We start from the raw sequence: 23471 nt of genomic DNA, 5'->3' as shown, positions 1-23471 counted from the left end.
CTTATAGTTGAAAGTGAAGCTATTAAAGTTAATATTTGTCATAGGGTCCCATATTGCGTGAAATCCACGTCTGTGCATTTTTGGACGGTGAATTTTTGATAAATTCTGTTGTCAAATGAAATTAAATGGAAGCAATATTGAAAGGAATGGTCTGTGAAAGCAAGCAAGAAAGAGAAAAAGAAAGAAAGTAAGTTTTGGCTAATCCTATTTAATACATTTAGTTCAAACTTAATTTCTAGTTCGTCTTTATTAGTTTGGTGCATTAAAAAAATCTGAGTTTTTTTGTTTTCCCTTTTCCCTTTATTTTCTTTCTTTTTTCAGTCCTGCGAAACTGGAGGCAATATTCTACATGATGCAAGCAGGGAGGGACGTGCCGAGTTATATAAATATAACCATCCTGAATTATACTTCACGTCTTTTCAAATCCTCTTGCAAGACTGGACTATCTGTATTTGAATTTTTATACAAGAATGTCTGAGAGATCCCTTTTGGATGAGCTATGTTCTGCCTCAGCTAATGGAGACAAAGAAAAGGTGTTGTCTTTGTTGAACCAGAGAGCTGATATAAATGGAGTGAATGAGTTTGGAAGAACTCCTCTGCAGGTCTGTATGAAACCTTTCACATTTGAGTAAAAGTAACATTGAATATATTCTTTATTCTGGCTTTTTTGCATTGTTTTGTTTTTTACTTTAATGCTACCCATGACTTCCTGCTTTTAAGAAGCAGGAAGAGGCTATAGACACACAGATATAAAACCATGGCCTTCTTTTTAATCTACAAATATAAACAGGCTTAGATTATGAGTATTGATAAATATTTTGGTCGTTTTGAAATTATAATTTCTTTATAATAATGAATGAATTTGTTACTGGCAGATCTTACTTTGCTCTCCACATTTCAAATAGTAATTTACATAAGGCAGAAAAACGTTGATTTGCTTTAAAATGCCTAAATTAGATGGTTATGTTGTTAATTTTTCATGTTGATAATCAGTAATTATAAAGATTAATGCGTTTTTCTTGGTCTCCTAAATCATTTTTATTTTAAGCATAGTGTTAGAGAGATGCATCAAAGAATAAGCATGAATAAAGGACAAACACACAACACAAACTATAAGCCTAATTTACACTATAATCCTTTTTTTTAGATCAAGTAAAAGGGACAACGTGGGGGGAATGAGGAAGTCACATTTAGACACCAGCATGCTGCAGCTTGAATGTATAATGTGCAATCTAAGCCTGTTCACCTTTTTACTTTGTTAATTATACAGTATATTAAGACTATGTGGCACAAACTGTCAATAAAATTAGGCACTGATATAAAATTTGTGGGAAAATTATATTTTTCCCCACATTATATATCTATAGCCTGTATAGGCTGTGTCTCTTATATGCGCAAAAAATCTCTCTTTGTGATGCATGTTTGAAATATTGATCATTTCAATATAAAATGTTTACTTTAGCAGGTGCTAATTTAATAGTGTGATGATGGTGAACAAAACCAAACACACGCACACGCGGGTCTTATGGAAAGTTTAAAAAAGTCTCGTGGGGACATGCAGGGCGTGCCATGTCCACGGACCTGAGGGAGTTTTATGGCAGAATATTTAAGTCCCACAGTTAAGACTATCACATTCAGAACAGTTCTGAAATTACTTTTAATGACTCAAATCTTCCCCACGGTTTGTCAGAGTGATACTCGAGCTATCAGAACCAATTTTAATAATGAACGTGACTGAGCTACAATTTAAACATACGTTTCCATGTTTACACACACACACACACACACACACACACACGCACACACAAACTCATTCATAAGAGAAGACTAGAGAAGAAATATTTAAATTATGATTTGGTTCGCAGGTCACAACTTTGTGACAAATTTGTTACAGTAATGAGTCAATGGTTGAGTCTGTTTGGCTACAGCACAAAGTGCGCAGTGCTTTAAAAAAAAAAAAAAAAAAAAGCTGAAACCAAAGGTTATGTCTTTGTCACCTCAATGGAGAACATAGAGCCACATGAGCATAAATCATCGCCAAGAAGCTGCTCCTAACCCAGCTATAATTTATTTGACCTGTTGCTGTAAGTGTAAGCTTTAAAAAGGACATTCACTGTTATGTGTTACTGCGTTAACAAATTCATGCAACAAGGCGCTTGTATTTCATTTTATCATGTGCGCTAACTGTGTTACCGATTGCATAAGTTTTTACACTTGGTTCTACAGATAACCATTCTTCTTTATTATATTTCACAATGTAAAATACCACATGGAATTGCTTTTATAATTGATTTTTGTTGCCTACAACAGAGAAAGACGAAGTCGGTCTTCGGAGGCCGGAGTTCTGCAGGTTCTGGATAATTTCTTCTGCAGCACACACGAACCAGATTAATGGGTCAACATGTTTTAGCAGAGCTTTGAAACAAGCTAGAGAGCTATCAAATTTTAACTACATGTGTTGGTGCAGGAAAAATTGAACCTGTAGGACTTCGGCCCTTCAGGAACAGAGTTGCCAGAATCACATCAAAACAGTTATTCGACTAATGTCAATTCCCATGAGTTTTATTTATTTGTTTTGTGCAGGTGGTTAAGCTTGGAGACAGCCCTCTCATTGAGGTTCTTCTCAACGCCGGGGCAGACCCCAATCTGCCTGACCGGGTCTTGAATCTCACAGTGCTTCATGACGCTGCGCGCGAGGGCTTTGTGGAGTCCGTGCGCGTGCTGATCAACCACAAGGCGAACGTGAACCTCGGGGATGATGGTGGCAATCTTCCGCTGCACCTGGCCGCTAGGGAAGGGCACTTGGAAGTGGTCAGACTGCTGATGCCACACACTGACAACCCACACGCGAGCAATGGCGAGGGACATACCGCCTTGCAGCTGGCGTTGGACTTTAAGAGAATGAAGACTGCAACATGCATCCAGGAGTTTCTGAGCTGCAGTGAGTGCTGCGCAGGATCGTTTATCATGAATGTGAAAAAATTGAACAGCCTTTTTAAAAAACTTAATATTCCTTGGGAATTTATTAATAGACCTGTTATGCAAATAGCCTAATGTTCCCGCGAGGCTTTACCAGGTAAAACTAACTAGACTGCCCACCACAACATAGGCTACGTGTACGCGTACAATACAACTTTATTAACCTACAGTCAAATAAAATTTCGCGTAGACCTATTTGCAGACACAAAAAAATTAACAAAACAGCTTCCAAAACATATTAATGTGTTCACAAGGAACGAAGTCCACGAACATGCAGTTAAATATCAAGCAACACACACACGCACACACTACACCGGCTTCTATAGCCAATGCAGTAAGCTACAGGCTACATGACAAATATTTGTTGGCTATTCTCTGTCTTCTGTCTGCTCAGACTTGTTTACTATAATTATATATATTAAAAAAAAAAAACAACACTATAAACTAATGTGTGGAAATGTTACTGATGGGCTAACCAGATGGCTTTATAATTTATCTATTCACTATGTGGTCTGTAGTCCATAATCGGTCCTTTGTATCTTTCAAAATCCAGAAGACATGTCTACAGGCCCTGAAGTCCCTGAAGACAAGACAAAACTGCAGCAGCTTTTTCTTCCAAATTTGCTTTGGCTAAAAGCAGAAGCAGCTGCCTGTGACTCGTTTATCCAGATCAACCAAAAAGCTAAAGTGAAAATCTGTGATAGTTGATCCTGCTTCATATTTTTGTCAACTACATCTGAGTGTAGCCTAATATCTAGTTATGTTTATGTAACCGACAGTCAGTCTGTTTGGTGTTTTTATCATTACAAACGTAGGCTAAATGTTTCTAGAAAACTATTAATCATTTAGAAACCACACACGTCGTGAATCTCTACACAATGACTTTCTCGGTTAGTGTGTCCTGTTCGGGTTGACTTGCCTTTAAAGTGAATTTAAAATCAGAAGGCCAATAAGCCTGTTTTAATACACTCCAAATAGGACCGGTGTCGTGCTAAGACACTTATCCCCGACAAAATGGTTTCTCCTGACGCGGGAGCGCGCACTCGTTGCGGCGAGCGCTAGTTTCTTCCTTGTGCTGGATTTCACCATGTAAACTTAAACTATACAGCGTGCTTGTTGTTCAGGCCATTGTTTGATGGTTGTTGTTCTGCCTGCTAGGTTCTGTTAAGTTTTTCTTAGCCCGATATATTAATTAGATTGTTTTAAGTTTCGCGGGGCAATATTCATTTTAAAAACTTGACAACACCCACTTTAAAGACTAAAACCATAGTCTTGTAACATAAAGCTTTCCCAGCACCACATCGTGGCTAAGATTTAAAGGCCATTTTATTCATTATGCGTAGTCTATAAAGTTCCAGGAAGTGGCCTGCATCTCAATCTCAGTCTTCCATTTACAAAGTTTTTATTTTGCATGCAGGGTAAACAATAAAATCGGAACTTTTTTCTAATCCCCTAACCTTAATAAATGTGTAGTTTCACATTTTTAGTCGGCATATACAGTATTTTGATAGGTTATTTTGTTATTAAAGTAACTTGCATGTGATTCCTTCCTTTTCTTTTCACACAACATAAAAAGAGCAATGTGTTGTTATAAAAAAAAAAAAGAGTACAATCCAATATCTATTCACTCCACTTTTTATTTGGAAAAACAATTTGTTTGCATTTAATTTATTTACATGTCACATGATTTGTCAACATGGTAATATCTGTTGAAGATTAATCCGTGTTTACTGAGGTGCAGTATGCCAGTATGCACTTCCTATACATGAAGTATATATATATATATATATATATATTCATTACCCTATCCGATTAAGGGTTTCGGGGAAGCTGGAGTCTATCCCAGGCGAAAGGCCGGTCCATCACAGTCCAAACAACCACTCACAGCTCACATTCACTATAGTGGGAATTTAGAGTTCTCCAAACTTCGCCCGAGGATTGAACCAGCAACCTTGTTGCTGTGAATAATAAATGAAATGCAACCAAAATGTTTTCCACATACAAACTGATGTGAATAGATCCTGGATTGAACTTTTTCAAACAACACATAACAGCACATTGCCCTTTTTATGTTGTGTGAAAACAAAAGGAAGGAATCACATGCAAGTTAATTTATTAACAAATGAACCTATCAAAATATATGCCAACTAAAAATGTGAAACTACACATTTATTTCAGGTTCGGGGATTAGAAAAAAGTTTCGATTTTATTGTTTACCTTGCATGCAAAATAAAAGCTTTAAGTAGGGAGCAAATGGCAGACTGTCCATTCATTGAGATGCAGGCCACTTCCTAGAACTTTCTCGACAATATAATGAATAACATGGCTTTTAAATGTTGCCTAACATAGTAGACCACGATGTAGTGGTGGGAAAGCTTTATGTTACAAGACTATGGTTTTGGTGTTCAAGTTTTTTAAATGAATATTGTCCCGCGAAACTTAAAAAAATCTAGTAAATATATCACGCCAAGAGCTAAGAAAACTAAGTAGAATGTCGCTACAACAACCATCAAACAATGACCTGAGCAACAAGCTCGCTGTATAGTTTAAGTTTACATGGTGAAATCCAGCTCATGTTTCTGTCGGGGATCCGTTCCTTAGCACACCTGTCGCGGCCTGCACTTTAAAATGCGAGTAGTAAACCCTTTGAACATCACCAAGTGTTTTCTTCCAGTTTTCAGTCATAGTGGTTTTACCCATTTCAGCCTGACAGGTAATTTAAGAATGAAACTTAACTGACAAAGACGCGACATAAACGTTTCACACGTTGACATGTTTCTTTTCTCTCGTTTCTGGTGGGTCTGTGGGTCTGTGGGTGCTGCAAATGACCAGGATAGGCTTATTTTCTAAAAACAAGGGGTCCAACCTATGAATGGTCTTCACTCTGGGAGTCATTTGCCAGCAGCCACCCAGCTCCGTGGAGTGTGGATTGCCTGCAAAGCCTGATCTCTGATCGAGGCTGAGTTGTATGACTCTTCATCTGACGATTTCAGTTTCAGTTTACTCTTGGTTAACCATAGGCTACTTGCAGTTTTAGTGGGGCGCTACCTTGTAATAAAATTTATTACGTTATTATCACACTATTTTTCATTATAGGTCAATAATGAAGTATTATGATGTCCATTCACAGATGTAGTGCCAGGAGGCCCTATGTTTATATGAAGTAGGCTATAGCATGCCTTATTGCAACATAATTTTGTGGTAGCTGCTACTAATTAAATCCATAATGCATTAATTTATTTTTCCTTCTTATTTACAGACTAGAAAAAAGGATGAAGATGCAGACTTGGAGTTCATAGTTCATCTGGAACCTTCAAATCCTTTTGTGCTTCTCCTTTTACAAAACTTAAAGTCATGATACATTAAAGTAGATATTTATACAGATACAGGACTGTATCGCATTAAAATATGGTGAATAGTTAGTAATAGTATATTAATTTTTCTAAAAATGCTGATATTATTAATAGTGATGCAAATAATCCTTACCATGAACTCATTAAAATGTATCTGTCAGTGTTTAACCCTTTGATGCATCATGTCCACTACAGTGCACTCAAGGCTTTTTTGTAATATATTCATAATTGAGGATGGTATATTTGCAATCTTGCCACCCCAGTAGACATTAGGAAAGTCACCCAATACACTGCCACTCACTGAAGAAATAAACAAGATTGTAAAAAATTTTACATATACATGTACATGTAATTGCCATCTTTACCTCAGTGAAAAACAGTACATGAAAATGCTACTAGTTAATTTTTATAGAATATTTCTAATACATAAATATGACAATATATTAATTTAGAGGGCTGCACGATGGCACAGTGGTTCGCACTGTGGCCTCACAGCAAGAAGGTCGCTGGTTCAATCCTTGGCTGGTTTGGTCAGTGGCCTTTCTGTGTGGAGTTTGCATGTTCTCCCCATGTATGCGTGGGTTCTCTCTGGGTACTCCAGCTTCCTCCCACCATCCAAACACATGCATGATAGAATAATTGGTCACTCTAAATTGCCCCTAGGAGTGAGTGTGAGCATGAGTGTGGTTGTTCATCTCTCTGTGTGTGGCCCTGCGATGGACTGGCAAGCTGTCCAGGGTGTGGATAGGCTCCAGCTTCCCCACGACCCTGAATTGGAATAAGCGGTTCGGAAAATGAATAAATGAATATTAATTTAGATATGTCTTCAGAATATAATAAACTAAATAATATTATAGAAGTACAACAGAAGTAAAAACTGCATTTGAAAGGATGTGTCATTATTTTTAATAATTTATGAATCAGAGGGTTTAGTTGGTGATTTTTAAAAAAAATTGCACTTTGAAAATCATAACATTTGTCTCATTGTAATATGTAACTAATTTCCAATAATTTTCTCAGTGTACCTGTGTATTTTGCATAGACAGTCTATGGTATTTTGAGATAAATCACAACACCATACCATGAAGATTGAAAGGTCGAGGTTATTTCACAGAATCCCAGTTGAAAAAAAGCAGAGAATAAATATGAGAATCATATTAATGCTGTTTCTTCTACTGCTTGTTCATTGAAATTATGCATTTACTGAAATTGAATTGTCTTACCTTTTCTATGTATTAAATGATCAAATAAAAGCAACAAATCTCAATACAATTTCATCATTTTTGTCATACTTTAGCACATTCACATGTTAATAAAACTGATAAATGCTACTTATGCTGAAAAAAATCCATAGCTTATGTTTGTCTTATTTATTAGTACTTAAATAGAAGTGAAGAAACAAAAAGGGAAACAAATGCAAAAAAATAAGACAAGAGATGTGTTTGAGCATTCTACTTTTTTAAATGCCAATTTTATGACCTGCGTTATTCTATTCAAGGGAGCCTCTACATATTCAAAATAATTTTTAAAAAACTACTGTTTATTTTACAAGTGGCATTTTGTAAGTGTTGAAAGTAATATAAATCTTAGATATATGACATAATACCATGTAAAAAGTTGAGTGATAACTGGTCTAGGAACTTGCTTGATCAAGAAACCTTTCAGTTGTAAACATAGGAAGTAAGGTCACACATTCTTGTGTGCGTTGCCAAACTTGAAACTGAAAAACTACTAAACAGTTTCTCATTTTTACTGTCCCCACAAGAAACAAAATCACACCACGACACTTGATTTCTGTTGCAACATCTATTTATTATTCGTCTTTAGTACAGAGCATATGCATACTTATGTTTATAAACAGGGAAATGATATACAAGCATCCATAAACCAACATACAGCACACATACTCCATTCGAATATGAAAAAACATTGTCGTTCAGTCTCTTAGATGAAAGCAACAGCTCTCACTTACCATTCCTGTGAGTTTGGTCTTTTTAAATAAATAAGTTTTCCTCCTCACGCTGAGAAAGAGCCACAAAGCACTCACTCCTGTGACTGAGTATTTCCTGCAGCTCTATCATTGTTAAAAATAAAAGGGAGGTTTGTGTAATTTCCGGGGAAATGAGTGTTCTCATTTTCTCATTTTACTCTCTGCCCTCTTAAAATGTTCCCAACTTTGTGCATTGACTCTGTTTCAACAAAGACAGCAGATAGCACACAAACATATTTAAATTTGTATCCACAAAACCTCGTTCACAAGCAGCCTTGTTCAGGCTTAATAAAAGTTTATACTGAGACTAAAACTTTGCCTATGTTGCAAAAATAGTCAATTGCTAAACTGTCACAGATTGTACAACAGATCGTTCTTGTAACAGAAGAGTGGAAGAGTTTGTTGGTGATGAAATACAGATACAATCCAAACACCATGATACAATGACAATTCATTTATTAGTCTGGTGGTAATAAAGTAGAACAATATTGACAGGCCCTCAGTATTCTTCCTGACATGCATAATGAGCCACATCTCTGCAGAAGCATTTGTGGTGCTCTGCTTCTCTTTTTCTTAACCTTAACTGAACTTTTGTGTTTTAGCAGCTGCCTCTAAACCCTCCCTCATGTGTAACCTAAGGCCATGAAGCTCCACTTTGATTATGGAGAATTGAATAAAATAGAGATACTGTAAGTCCATTGAAGTACTGTGCAAAATTTAAGGTGCTGACTGAGGCCTATGTTCAAACAGGAACCCTTCAAAAACACACGGTTGCCGTAAAACCCTTAAAACACCCATGCTTGCAGGTACGCACAGATACACAGGTCATTAAAAGCATGTCTTTTGACTCATCTGTGTCATGCCCATGGAGCTCAAATTATTTCCTGCGGGGATTTGCAGTTAATGAAAATACAACGGAACAATCAAATGTCTTTGTGCTTTTGTAGTAAATTTGGTGACCTGGCCTTAGAAACAGACTATAAAATGCAGCAAGGAAACAGTCGCTTGATGGAAAACAAAATGAGACAAAATGCAACATATTTAAAGTGACAACACAGTCAGAAATTTATCTGACATTACTTGTTTTTCAGCTGACAATTTCTTTGCAAACAATAAATTATTCCAATATTTATTTAAAAAACCATTAGAAATTCACAAGTGCATAAAATTTCAAATTAATTTAGATTTTTTATTACTGTCACCTGTCAGGTCCCCATTCCTACTTCCAATACAAATCCTTGCAATTTTCAAGTGAAGCTATTAATAATGATGTAATAACTAAATTAACATGATCCTCTTGTAAGTCTGGCTGAGAAGTGCAAATATCTACTACATTTATTTGATTGGTCGCCATGTGCTTTGGCCAATGATCAGAACTCTCGCCAACAGAAAAGGACACAGGGATGCAAAATCTGATCAGGAACTGGCTAGCCATCATCTTAGTGAATAAAGCGCACACACATAATTCCTTTAGTTATGTCTGCGTTGTTGGTAAACACTAGTTCAACAGAGCCCTTAATATTGACTGGCAAAATAAACGGAACAGATTTCACAAAGCCACAGGACAATAAACTAATTACTCCATCAAACAATCTTATTTTTTCACAGAGACAAATCAAGGCCTGTGCACTGAAGTTGAGGAGGCCTGTGCTCATTCAGCAAAAAAATGACTAGCCTCTGGTGATGTCCATCCGGGGTCTGGTCTACAAGCATATCCGTATGTGTTTTTTGCAGTACATATGACTCTACAACAGGAACATTTCCTGAAAGAAAACTTTTTCTACATTGCATTGGGTTATGAATCATCAGCAGTCCAACAACAAAAAACAAACAAACAAAAAAAAAAAAAACGTGATGGAGATGCAATGATTCTCCTCTTCTTTCTGACTCAAGATACTTCAAGGAACTGTACACACGTGTGTGTGTGTGTGTGTGTGTGTGTGTGTGTGTGTGTAACAGTTAAAAGCAGATTGCAAAATGTCCCCATAACCCTTGACTTCTTGTCACAACTTTCAGCTTCTCTTTTTCGCTTGCTCCAGCTTCCTTCTACTCATTCTTAACATAATCACTTTTTCCAGATGCAGTCCTGTCCAGCAGGTCAGCTTCTCTCTCTCTCTCTCTCACTCACACACACACACACACACACTCACACACTCACACACACACACATTCAAGCATATATGTTAGCGCACACACACAGATTTAATCTTTTTCATCACTGCTTTGTTGTGCATTGTCCTACTCCAGGGGACAAGTTATCAAGGTGAAAGTTTTGCAAGTATTCTGTGTGGGTGTGTACATGTGTGTGCATCCATTGTGGTCCATGAGTGCTTGTGTCAGTTGGTCTCATAGGAAGAAAGCAGTGCAGCATCCACAGGCTCCATGCAGGAGGGGCAGGTGAAAGATCTCATCAGCCAGTCATCTATACAGTCCATGTGGTAGATGTGCATGCAGGGCAGGAACCGGATGGGATCTCCGTAAACAAAGTCCATCATACAGATGACACACCTGTAGAGGTCAACACAGTTAGACTGGAAATAGACAGCATAGATGTGCAGGAAAAGCTAAAGAAGATGTTCAACAAAGTGGTCAGCCATTATAAAATACATTGTTCTAGCATTAGAGTAGGACTTTAATGCTACCTTAACAGTTAACTGAAGAGATATGAGGACAGACTGGCTAATTTAAGTTCTTTATGGGGTTTCATTGCATTCAGTTATACCTCCAAAATGCTTTTCTACCAACATGTCTTTGCAGGTTTCACAGTATATTTGCCATCCTAGTATCATTTCATGCTCAACATTTTAGTAAGTCCTTGCTCCACCTCAGCCATTAGCTGCCAACACAATATAACTACCACTTAGCCTAACTAGCAGGCAAAGCGGCAAACTGCCAAATGACTTATTGGCAATTTGTTGTGTACTGTGACATGTGGATGTTTGTCTGGTTTAGAGCTAAAGTTCAATTAATATTTTAATCCACTGTTAACTAAGGAAACTGTATGCAACACTTAAGAGATTTATCATTTCATGAAGTTTGACATTTTCTGAAATAGAATTTTAAAACACCCTTACAGCACCTCCATAAGGGGATTGTCAAATAATTAAATTGCAGTTCATTTAATTCAAGTTTTCAGACCAACTATATACAGACAGTAACAAGATTTTTAGTGCAACAATTAAAAGATAAAGTAAGAAAATACTCATTTTTGGAGCAAATTATTCCACTGTGAAACATTACTGTCTCTGATTTAGTTATTTCATAGAATTAATGATGCAGGTGTCCGCATACAGAAGAATCTCTTTGTTTTCCTAAATCATGAAAGTGGCACCTTTAAGACGCTACAAAATTTTATGCCATTTTCTCAGTGATGCGCCGCCTATCGACAGCTACTTCAGAACCTATCTTGCATCCTACCTATACTGTGAGCTTTCGTCCGCTAGTAAAAAACACTTATGTTGACTCCTGTATAATTTCTTTTTCATTCTCCCTCTATTTCAGTGCATTTCCTTGCTGAATCATCAAAGCGGTTGGTGTGTTTATTATCCGTTTAATAGCATGTGATAAATTTGTAAAGTGTAACTTCAGTAATGCTCGCATCAGCTTTCATTGTGCGGTCAAATGACCCAAAATTGCTAAATTTTAAGGTTGGTAAGTTATGCAGTGCACCTTTGAAGCTTTATTGTCCTCATTTTACTCAAAAATTTAAAAAACTCAAGAGACAGAGAAAAACTCAAGCCCTGTCACAATATACCGTAAATAATGACAAACCAAAACAACCTCAAAAACCAAAAATTTAGTATGCAAACTGCCTATGTCAATCCAAACAAAACATATCTTAATCACCCCACTGTTAGAAGTCTATGGAGGCGATATTATTTCTTTGATGATTTTAACTTGATATTGATCCCAGTACACACACATGCCCGCCTGCTAAGCATGACAGAAATACTGGAGAATCTTATCAATTAGTCCACTGACCTTTCAGAGGGAATACATTCATATAAGCAAAAGCTGAAATAAGCAAGTATGTTTTCCTAAAATTTCCATAAACATTACTACAGCGGCAGACTTTTGTGATTTGGAACGTGATATCAACAAGAGCTATGTGTAGATATACAGTACCAGTGAAAAGTTTGGACACATCTACACATTCAAGTGAAATAGGTAGATGTGTCCAAACTTTTGAGTGGTACTGTATGTGACTCTTATGGAGCAAGTTGTAACGCCACATCAAGCAGGCAACAATGTTATGTTAAAAATACAATATGGGGAGGAAATTGTTATTGACTTAACAAAGATTGAAGCAGCAGACTCTCTTTTGAAAATGTCACAATAGATGTAAAAAGACTGAATAACCAACAGGTCAAACGCATCTCAGTAAATCAATCAAAAGGAGTTCTGTGTTTGAATTCTGGACGCTTCCATTATACAAGTGAGCAAAGACCGCCACCTAGTGTTGGTTAATAAGTACTGCACTCACATTACCACTGAAGTACTTCATTGTATATGTGTGTCAAGCTGAAAATCCACATTAAAATTAAAAATGCACCTGAAGAAAAGAAGAAGAAAAGAGTACAGTAGAGCGGGTACCTGTTTTTGCTGGTGCTGGCAGTCGGGGCGATCTCTGGGGTCAGGACGTACAGGCTGTTGTTCTTGGGCAGGTGTAAACTTCTCAGCACAGTCTGATTACAAGCACAGGCACAAATGCACATATTTACAATTTGTTCTGTTTACTGAAAATGAAATATAGTTACGGAGGAAATAAGCTTATAATGGAAGGAATATTTGATCACATCGAAAACAAGCAACACATCTTTGAATATTTTAGGAAGCATCAACTCAAAGCTACATAGCCAGATCAGAAAATATAGTTTCTAAACAAATTAAACATCCCTATGAAATGCATAAGGAGGAGAACTTTTTATAGAAGTAATGTTAGCCATATTATGGTTTATTCTAAAATACACATTGGCTAACAGCGTTAGTTGAAACATGAACATAAAATTGGAAGAAAGACAAAGCGAAATGGATCATCGAAAAATTATGAACAGGAAGAACAGATGAAATTCATTTGTTATTTTTTATTGCTTAATTGTGTTGTTTTCGGTTTAAAAAAAAAAAAAAAAAGTACTTACACTATCCGACATCTCCGCTCTTCCATCCCTTCAGCTGCATTTTAGACACTGGAACACCAAGCTCTGTCTCAAGGATTTGTTTGATTTCTCCTATGAGTTGAAATAAAGAAAATCAGTCAAACATTGCAATTATGTAAGGTAACAGCAATTACACTGTCAGGCCAAAAATTGGTGCAACTTGTTTATAGCCCAAATTTTTTAATAGACGTACTGTGTAACTTTTTTATTGTAAAACGTGGGATTCCTGACTTATTTCATGACAGTGACATTTGTTATGTGCATTTCTGGAGCTGTTGTTTCCCAGCAGTATCCTCAGTCTGAGAATGGCACTTCACAATGTTTTCTTCTGAGATGCTACATGATGTTGGAGCCTAATTTTACTTGACACACTGCATCACACACTCGCAAGTGGACATCAACAAACCAGTAAGAGATAATAAGAGTCAACATAAGACAGTTTTATACTGTCTGGAGAAAGCTAACATTACATATATAGTGCAAGATGGATGGCAAATGACTGGAGAAAAATCATCAATACCATAAATTGGAGTAAAACATCAAACTCTGGTGGCAGATATCAATAGTGGCGATGCAGATATTTGTCAAAGTCCAAAAGTTAAAGGTGGTTCAAAAGAATGTGTGTGTGACTTTTTTGTTACAGTATATTTCATAATTATTCTCCAATTGCTGTGTTCTTCTTTATTAAAACATCTTAATGAGGTCACCATAAATGCCATAATTTCCCATGACATAATTTTCCATATTCCTGCCCCTTACTCTAGGATGCCTTAATGTTACCAAACTTTTCCAATACTTAATTAACTGTTTTTCCTACATTAATGTTTTAGATATGCATTAGTTGCAAATTTCATTTTAAGCCAAAAATAAAAAAAAAAGAGTCACCATAAAAACCTAAAAAAAAAACGCAGATTTGCTTTTGAGATGTAGCTGCAAATCTATACCAATAATCTATACCAACACAATTAAACCAATGAGACAATTAATAAATATGTAATCGTTAATCATCTACTATTTTTTATAGTGTGCCTTAAAGACAATCAGGGTGACAGACAATGTTTTTGTTCTGTATGAAAAGGTCAACAAGTTATTTAAGTATGTGAGTGAGTGTGTACTCACACTGTGTACTCACCAACTGTGCTGCCCTCCTCGAGCACCAGGTCCACGGAGCACTGCCGGTACTCCACCCGGAAGTTGAGCATCCGTGGCTGACGTTCTACAATGTGCCGAGAGGAGGGGTTGATGGGGCAGACCAATGAAGCCGAGGATGATTGTGGAGAAGAGGATGAAGATGATGAAGAGGGAGGAGGAACTGCACCTCCAGCTGCTGCACTAGTTGCTTCCGAGTGGCTAGGGGGTCCATACATTGTTGCTTGACTTGCTTCACTGGAAAACTCACTACAAAAAGATGTTGCAAAAGACTGATTACAGAGAATTGATAGAGGAGCTCAAAATAGCATGTGTTGTCAAAGATTATTAAGAATATAAAGTAAAGAAAACTACAAAACACAAGAGATGCTTTAAAAAAAAAAAAACAGAATTGGCAAAGGGCTTTTCATCCTATTCTCTCCCCAAGAAAATCTGCATGTTTTCTTAAGTTATTCTTTCTCTGTTGCTTTCTCGTCATATGACTTGGGTTTCACACAACACACTAACTTATGCTTCCATTTAGACCCCAACAAAGAATGCTCCTTGTGCCCTGAAGTGTAGGCTGCAACCGTCTTACAGAGTGGGAGTCCTGGCTTTTAAACAAAGCCGTCTTTTTTTTTTTTTTTTTTTTTTTCCTTTTTAGGCTATACAGTTGGCGATTCACTGTCCAGAAGAATTTATATACCACCACAAATTTTCCACAAGCAGGCTGCAGGAACAATAAGTAATTCAACTGTGTAGGGGCACATTATAATGTAAAATTAACACAAATAAAATACCAACCATACAATCAAAATGAATGCCTAAGTCTCATTCACATAATTCCAAACAAACCAAACGCTAATGCTGTGCAAGGAAGATGCAAGATCCCTTCCAAATATTTAAATGCAAGTTTAAATGCCAGTTCACGCACTAAACACCTTAAAAAAGTTGAGCTATGTGATGGCATGGATCCTTAATCGTCAACAGAAAAAATGAATGCTTGTAATTGGAAATATAGCCCTCAATTTAGTTCCCCACTTTCTCAAATTATCTGCATCTTCAGATGAGCTTCTACATAGTCATGCAAGTGAAAGTTCAGACAAACTTGTGTGGATGGGTGAAAACAGTTGGAATTAGGATGCTTCAGGATAAATTTCACATTGGTTCTGGTCCTATGAATATACAGAACCAATAAATGTATAAGAAATATTTTAGTCAGAGTTTTTTTTATAGCATATTTGCTATGTGTGTTTGGTGTGAAAAAGAAGTCTTTCTGATCGCCCTATGAGCCTTAATTTACAAACAATACAGCAGAAGCCTATACAGAGAAGAGACTTAACCAACAGATATGGTGATTTAAAAACCTTTAACAAGTCCTCTACAAACTCAAGCATACTTTGACTCAGCTTCTTTTCAGCTCAATCATTTGTTTTCAAGAGACTTTTGTGCCCGATGTCTTTCTGTAAAATCCTTGGCCTGCTTGCCATTTTTTCAGGAGGAAAACTATGGTAATAGAGTAATTTTCAAAATCTAATTGTTTAGAAAATCAAAAACAGTGCAACTGTTAAACATTTTTCTAGTGATTAAGAACATGTTCATTACAAAAACTGCTCTGCAATGACCTAGGATGATCGCCTTGTTCATGCAACAAAGAATTTATATAGCAGCTGCAACATGTGAAACCCTACCTTGAACTTGAGTTACAGGTAAGTGTTTAAGATGTCAGAAACTTAAATTGAAGCAGACCTTTTTTTTTCTCAAAAATGTACTGTGGCGGGATCATAAAGTGGAGATTATATGTAAATGATATGCAACAGCTGGATATTTTACTCCCCAAAAAGCTAATAGACTTTGAGAGAAATGTCTAAACTAGACAGGAAACCTGCGAGTTTTGTTTCAAATACTGAAAAGGACTAATTTTCAACTCTTACTAACAAGAAAATGAATGAAAAGGACACAAGGGAGAAGAGAAATGTGTTTTAGGCAGGAATATTTATGTACCTTCAAACTGGCTCCAGCTCAGGTCAAGACATCAGTCTGTTTACTGGGAAACGCCAACTTACTCCTATCAATGCCAACTACTTAATAAATGTGTTGGCTGCTGGTCATACGGCCAGATTCTATTGAAAGCAACTGTGCCCTCTAGAGACACCAGCAATATTCTCAGGCCACTTTACATGATACGCAAATGGTTTAACAGAAAATCTGCAGGGTTTGGAGGATTTTCATTAGTGCAGTGTGTGTCAACTAACCGTTGGAGCAAAGTGATGAGCACAAAGCCTGAAAGAAACATTCCTTCTATTCAGATATATTAATTCAGAACTGTATAATTCAGTTCTTGACAGAAAATTTCCCTCCCGTTGCAAGCTTTCATATAATTTCTCTATTATAAGCTGAACAGAGATCACAGCAGGAGAAATGCCTTCCAGGTCAGTAGCCTCTATTTTGACACTGATTTGCTGAATCTGTATCAAAGTTCAAACTGATGTGTGGAAATGCTTAGAATCCATTCAGATGATATTTCATCAAAGAAGCAGGTTATACAGAATAAGATTTTCTTTCTGCTCTGTAGAACATATATGTAAACTAGAAGTTTACGTATCAAACAAAGACGGTCAACCCTTGCTTTGATATTTATTTAATATTTTGACAGCTGATAGACATAAATGTACTTCTGTCACATAGCGCTCAGTGATGAACATGACCTCCCCACAGCCAGCTATTTTATATCTCCACAGCATTTTCATTAACATTTTTTAATGTGGTCTTCCTAGTGTGGTAAAAAGACAGCAGTGCATAAAAGAGATATACATGATATTTTGATTTTCTTTGATAATAAAGTAAATATGTGGCACAGTGGTCATTACCTTTGTAAGATCCCATTCTCCTGTGGTATCACACCATTGATGGCTGCCTGTAATGAAAGCAAAAGTCAGCTCCAGAGTACAAAATAATGTCATTGTTGTTTATGTGTGGCATCAATTGCCACATCTCTGCTACTAAAATATGTGACTCTCTGTAAAGATCAGGTAAAACCTGTCTTATCTTAAACCATTAACAGATTCAAAGTAAACATGACAAATGATTGTACAGCAGAAAGCTTTAAGGAACCTGACAGTTATAAAACTTGATATTCAATTTGTTTTGTTATACTTAATAGAATTTATTTATCATTATGCTGCGCTAGCAAAATACACAAGAGTGTGTGATATTGCTGACTTAAAGACTCCAATCAGAACAAAGAGAACTGGGAGGGCAAATATAACCACAGTCAGCTTTGCAGAGAGCTTTTGTTTCAATGGACAATTGATCAGACTTCTCCTGAACACACTATTCTACACTGTGCAACAAACAAACTAATGTGAGTTGGTATGTTCTGCTACAAACACATTTACAATTCTTTTGGTGTTGAACAGAGAAAACATTAATGGACAAAAGGAAAAAAAAGGTATTAAATTAAAAGTGAACAAAATTGTAGTTCAAAAATTTGTACTTTAAAGAAAATAACACCACTTTATGCTGTGTTTTGAGTAATACATCAAAATGAGTCTTTTGAGGGGGAAATACAATTAAATATTTAAAACCAAGTCAATTTGTAAAAATTAAAGATTTACTAACTGCAAATGAAGTCAACATATTGTTACTTCTGTAGCCTAGTTGGCACAAACCAAACAGTGATTCTGAACGGAACTTAAAAAATCATTTAGTCAGCTTCGATTTTTCAACAAACCTGCAGAGGAGAAAAGTTTAACTTCAAGATGTCTTTACATCCTATGCACTTGAAGTAACACTAAATATGTAGTCACATTGATGACAAACAGCCACCACATTTTTCCCAAGGCTGTAAATTATTTTTGACTGATATAAAATGCATCATCTAAACTGATTTGGTACTTTTCAAATCAAAAGCAATATAAAGTGATTTCTGTGGTAAAGTCAAGTAATCTCAGAATCATCTTTGAGTCTATGTACTTAGTTTAATTTCTGGAAAAGTCTAACTTTAGTTTTACTTAGCAGAACTAGGTAACTAGGTGCTCTTTTGGGTTTAAGTCTTCCCTTATATTAATGACAGTGTAGTGTAATTTGTCCATTTATTTAGAGGTACAAATTTCCTTGTGTTTTACTTTTATTAACCAGTGTCTCTTCACAGTGTCTGTCTTTTGCCTCTTTTCATAATTGACCATATTAAATGTATAACTGGTCAATTGGAAAATAAAGAAAGTAGGGTATAGGTCCTCCTCAATGAGAGACAAACTCACACTTTGCAAAGCACATATTTAAACAACATAACTGGTGATTGTTGGTTCATTGTCAGGTCATGTTGTACTGACTCGATTTCCTTAGTTTACTCGGACACTTGAATGAAGCAGGGCTATTGTTAAGGCCTTCAGCAGCATTTACATTCTCTTATTTGTCAAGTAAATGTGAGGTGTGAAGATGGCATCTAACTTGTAAAGAAACAATATGTTTTTATGTCTATAAAGATACAGGTACAGGCTACAGGTAGTACCTGAGGTTTAGGACAGTTTGCATCAATGTAATCTTTCAAAGTGCTACTGTTTAAAAATAAATTTAAACTACCCAAAGTCTGGCATGCATTTACTGCAGAGCTGGAAACTTGGCAGTAAAAATTAAAAGAGAAAAGCCAAGGGCATCACTTCAGAAAATACTACTTTAAAGTGACACATAAAAACAAAATAAGTCTGGTGTCAGTTTACAAACGAATTCTTTAGCACATTTCACAAAACATTACACCACAGAGGGTTACTTAAAATAGGCTTGAGGACATGGCTAATGAGGGTTAGAATAGTGAAATCTGAACAATCTGAAAGTCATCATTTTTGGCATTGCGAGTATAACAGTGAATGTCTACAGCAACAATATGACCTCTATGGAGAGTACTTACTGTAAAGATAGGTGGTGCAGACATAGTTTACACTAACTGCATGGCTTCTGAAGTTCTCAGGACTTTTCACTATAGCCTGTGCTTTTTACACATCAGGCTATTTTGTCTGAAATTAAGACTACAATTTTTTTTTTATTATTATTTTTTATTAACTAAAGCTGACTGCAAAGAAACTGCAAGTCATCAAGGTAATAGCTGCAGGAAGTCCAGTCCTGTATGTCTGTCCTACTGCTCCCTGCTTTGAGTTCCTGCCAGCATGAATCTAATTATAGACTGACCCCTTTCAATATGCACTTTGCTCTAAGGGCTCATCACGAATTCATGCAAATGTGACAGACCATATTCTATCTCAGTGTTTCTGAATGTATTGTTCACTCAATCACACCTCTCAGGATACATATTTTCTCATGTTGACCTTTCTGGCTCCAGTAAAGACAGGATTTGGGCCTCACAAAAACATGATGTTTGTAACTGGGTGCTAACTGCTCACTCAAACTGGTATTTCGCATTTTTAAGAGTAAAGCTGAAAGTCTGTAGATAATGAACTTACCACTAAGTCCCAGTTATTAAGCTCTAACAAAGTGATAGCCTCTGCAATGTTGTCAATTCCAGTGCAAGCCTGTGAAAGAAGAGACACAATTTAATATTAGAAAGAAAAACATTTCACAAGCTACGTGGAACATTTAGCTCCACACTGTTCTAGAAAAAAAAATTGCAATTCATCACTAAAACTGCCTAAGTCAGACTAAATCCCTGTACTCTACCTTTAGAGAGGGAATTATGCCATTTCTCCAGTTCATGAAAACTCATTGTGGATGCTAAAAGTAGTATACGGTAGTTTTCAGCTGCTGCAATTTACTTTAAAACACTTGTAGCATGCATAATAAAATCACATCCAAAACATCAGAATCAGAGTAAAATATAACAGCCGGTAAAACAACAAACTAAGTCTCTGAAGAGAAATGAAAATGTTTTGTCCCTAATACAAAAGTTAAAAAGCCAGTTATGGTTGAATGATCATAAAACGTTGAATCTACAGGATTCTACTTTGAATGAAATGCATACAAGTGTAGCATCAATATTTTAATCATCATTTGCTAATCCACTTCACTGCACTATAACTCAGGAGCATTGTCAATAAAATGATACATTACATGTCTTTACTTTATCTTTTTTTGTTTATATATATATATATATATCATTTTAATTTCTTGGCTGTACTCCAGTCACAGTTCAGGACCAGTAAGCTCAGGTTAGGCACATATGTCAAACATGTCACTCAACATGTACACTACAAAGTAGCAATGAGGTCGATATATAGCACAAACAGAAAAAGCTGTAACCAAAAATAAAGACATAGTCTAAATCAGTTGTATGTAAATACAATAGAGTATATGAGCTTCAGAAAGCATGATGTTAATAAAAAAAAAAAATAGCTCCATAGTCTTCAATGCCCTGCCAAGTTTTGCTTCAGCACATGACTGAATTTTTTTTAAAAAAAATAAATGGATACATCAAGTACACCAGCATCTGAATGCTTTTTAAGGACACTATGACAGCACATGGGTTGTTAGCTTCAGTCTGAAATGGTAATGAATTTCATCATCATTCAAGATTTTCCTCTTCTAAAATCATTTTAACAAAACAATTAGTGTTTACTTGTTTATATGACTACGTTTAAAATTGCTGTATAGTAATATAATCTTAAAATAATGGCTTGCTGTTAAACACCTTTTTTAAGATTTAATTTATTTAAATTATTACTATGCAGCTGCAAGCCATAGAAAACTACCAAGACCTTCCTAGAGTTATTAATTCTTTAAAATCACTCCTGCTATAGTCATTCCTGTTTTCCCTATATAGATCAATATAAACAGAGAAAATATATCTTTGTATACCCTTGTAGAGTATACTATTGGTCAGAGCTTTAGATAAATTTTATTATAATAAACTTGCTGATTTATATGTCAAACAAAAGGCCACAAACGAGCTAAGGATAGGAAGAGAAGCTGAGTAACTGAAGGTAAATCATTGTTTACGTTATATGTTGCTTTAGTCAGATTTAAAAATAAATAAATTACAATACCTTCCGACGGGTTAACTTACTATCCATTTATGGGGAATTATTCTTACGGTCCAAAGCTTATGTATGGTTGAAAAATTAAAAGACCGAGGGTGCTGTTATATTAATATTGCTTTGCTGTCGTAAAAGATGTAGAAGTCCGGCGAATATTTTAAACACAGGAAAACTGTAAACAAGTTGACAATCGCCATGAGCTCTCTATTCGGTTGAGCAGTTTGTTCATTAACCAAACCAATCGACAAAAAACACGCACTATTCAACTGTTTAGATAGACATCTTTACGTGGTCGTTGTGTACATATGTAAGACAACAAACAACAGACTCTGGGTTAAACTGTGTTGCGGGTCAGTTAGCGAACTGTCAGTGGATTAGCTCAGTGTGCTAACTACAGAGAGCTGATCTCCGTTTGCTGTTTACGACGTGGTGTGTTTTGTTGTTGACAGCAGCCCGAGTCGTCTCAACACCGGCAGGCAGATTACTATTAATTAAACTAAACACAGCAAACATTCAAGGAAGACATACCTGAAAATCGGCCAAAATCATTTCTCTATCCATGTTGCTATCGCCGCTATCGGAGGCCATGGCAATGACTGGCTAAAAGCGAGTCCTCTTCTCTGGCTCTTCTCGCTTTTTCACCGCACAAAAAAGACACGGGTCGAAATAAAACTGTTTTCCTTAGTGGCAGCTGCGGGTGAAATGCTGGCAGATTTAATATAATAAATCGAACGAGGATTGACGGCTTGAGAAAAACAAAGTTCAGTAAAGTAACGCTAAAGTGTTCTGTTATCTCCTATCATTATTCTCAGCTAGCCCATTGCTTTACGGCTGTCGTAAAGTGGCTTCAGATGCTGTAAAACATCAAAGCGAGAATGAAATGAAATGAAATTAAATGAAAAATACTTTATTAATCCCCAAAGGGAAATTCAATATTGTAGTATGTAATTAACTTGAGGAGGTCCTGTTTCGGAGGCGGATGGTTGCTGGCAGGAATGATCTTTTGTATCTTTCAGTCTTACATCGGACCTGAAGAAGCCTCTCACTGAACATCTATGAATGTTAAATGTATTAATGTTAAATGTTAAATGTAGTGTGATTTCCTTTGGAGAAATGGGCTTTATTGATTTCAGACCATATCCTTTTCCTCTTACTATCAGATTTATCCTGAAAGTTGGCCTATAAAAATATTGTCTGTGAAGTAAAGCAAGTAGTCCCCTGACACCAAATCCTCAAGCACCATCTTATTAATACCAGTTAGCCAGATTACTACACTGTTTTTCATAAGTCACCAGGCAAAGAAGCTAACAAACAACTGGCACTTTCTTTCATGGTGTATTGCAGTACAAATATTTTTTCTCTAACGGGAATCCATTGTATCCAATGTTTTACCTTCAAAGTAACTTTAGTCTTCAAATAAATATGGGGTAGGGGGTTTTCACTTTGAAATGAAAATAACTGCAGCTGTAGGAGTGTGATGTCAGAGAAAGAGAAGCATTCACAGAGTTAGGTTATGCAGAGCCAGTTGCATTGCCTACAGTGTGAAGGCATTGTGTTCACATTCACAGTTTTACATTTTCATTTTCACCTCACATTTTCTGTTGAGCCTTTTGGCAGTCTTCAGAGTATCATAGCAGGAGTTTTAAAAAAAACTTATCAATGACATTTATGGCAGACTGAGTAACTTGTATCTGTTCTTTTCATATAAAAAAAAACCCAAAAAAAAACCAACAAAAAAACAGAACAAACAATTTAATACTTCTAAATGTGTTTTCCACAAATATTTTCTTGATTTGGGAGGCAAAAATACAGGATCTGAAAGTCTGGATTGCTTCAGGAATGGTGTGAATTGGGGTGTATGTTTTTGTTTAAAGCTTTG

At 36.2% G+C, this 23471-nt stretch overlaps 1 protein-coding gene across 3 annotated transcripts; it reads right to left on the bottom strand.

Moving 5' to 3' along the window:
- Positions 1-8199: 8199 nt before the first annotated feature.
- Positions 8200-22403, bottom strand: LOC306759171 (FAS-associated factor 1-like). 3 transcript variants are annotated; one of them, XM_079244706.1, is made up of 7 exons: positions 22121-22403; positions 20066-20134; positions 17477-17523; positions 14598-14876; positions 13461-13550; positions 12916-13007; positions 8200-10830 (listed from the first exon to the last, which is right to left on the bottom strand). In XM_079244706.1, exons 1-5 carry the CDS (start codon positions 22178-22180, stop codon positions 13529-13531), a joined length of 477 nt encoding a protein of 158 aa, XP_079100832.1. In that variant the 5' UTR covers positions 22181-22403; the 3' UTR covers positions 8200-10830; positions 12916-13007; positions 13461-13528. The 3 variants fall into 3 exon arrangements, with proteins under 3 accessions (XP_079100832.1, XP_079100831.1, XP_079100833.1); XM_079244705.1 differs by having other exon boundaries at positions 14611-14876; XM_079244707.1 differs by lacking the exons at positions 20066-20134; positions 22121-22403 and adding an exon at positions 19516-19633 and having other exon boundaries at positions 14611-14876.
- Between the last annotated feature and the right edge of the window lie 1068 nt (positions 22404-23471).

The sequence above is a fragment of the Telmatherina bonti genome (genome assembly GCF_933228915.1).
Source record: "Telmatherina bonti genome assembly, chromosome: 8".
Lineage (NCBI taxonomy): Eukaryota > Metazoa > Chordata > Actinopteri > Atheriniformes > Telmatherinidae > Telmatherina > Telmatherina bonti.
Note: the sequence above shows the minus strand (reverse complement) of the source record. Positions and strands in the feature narration are given on the sequence as shown.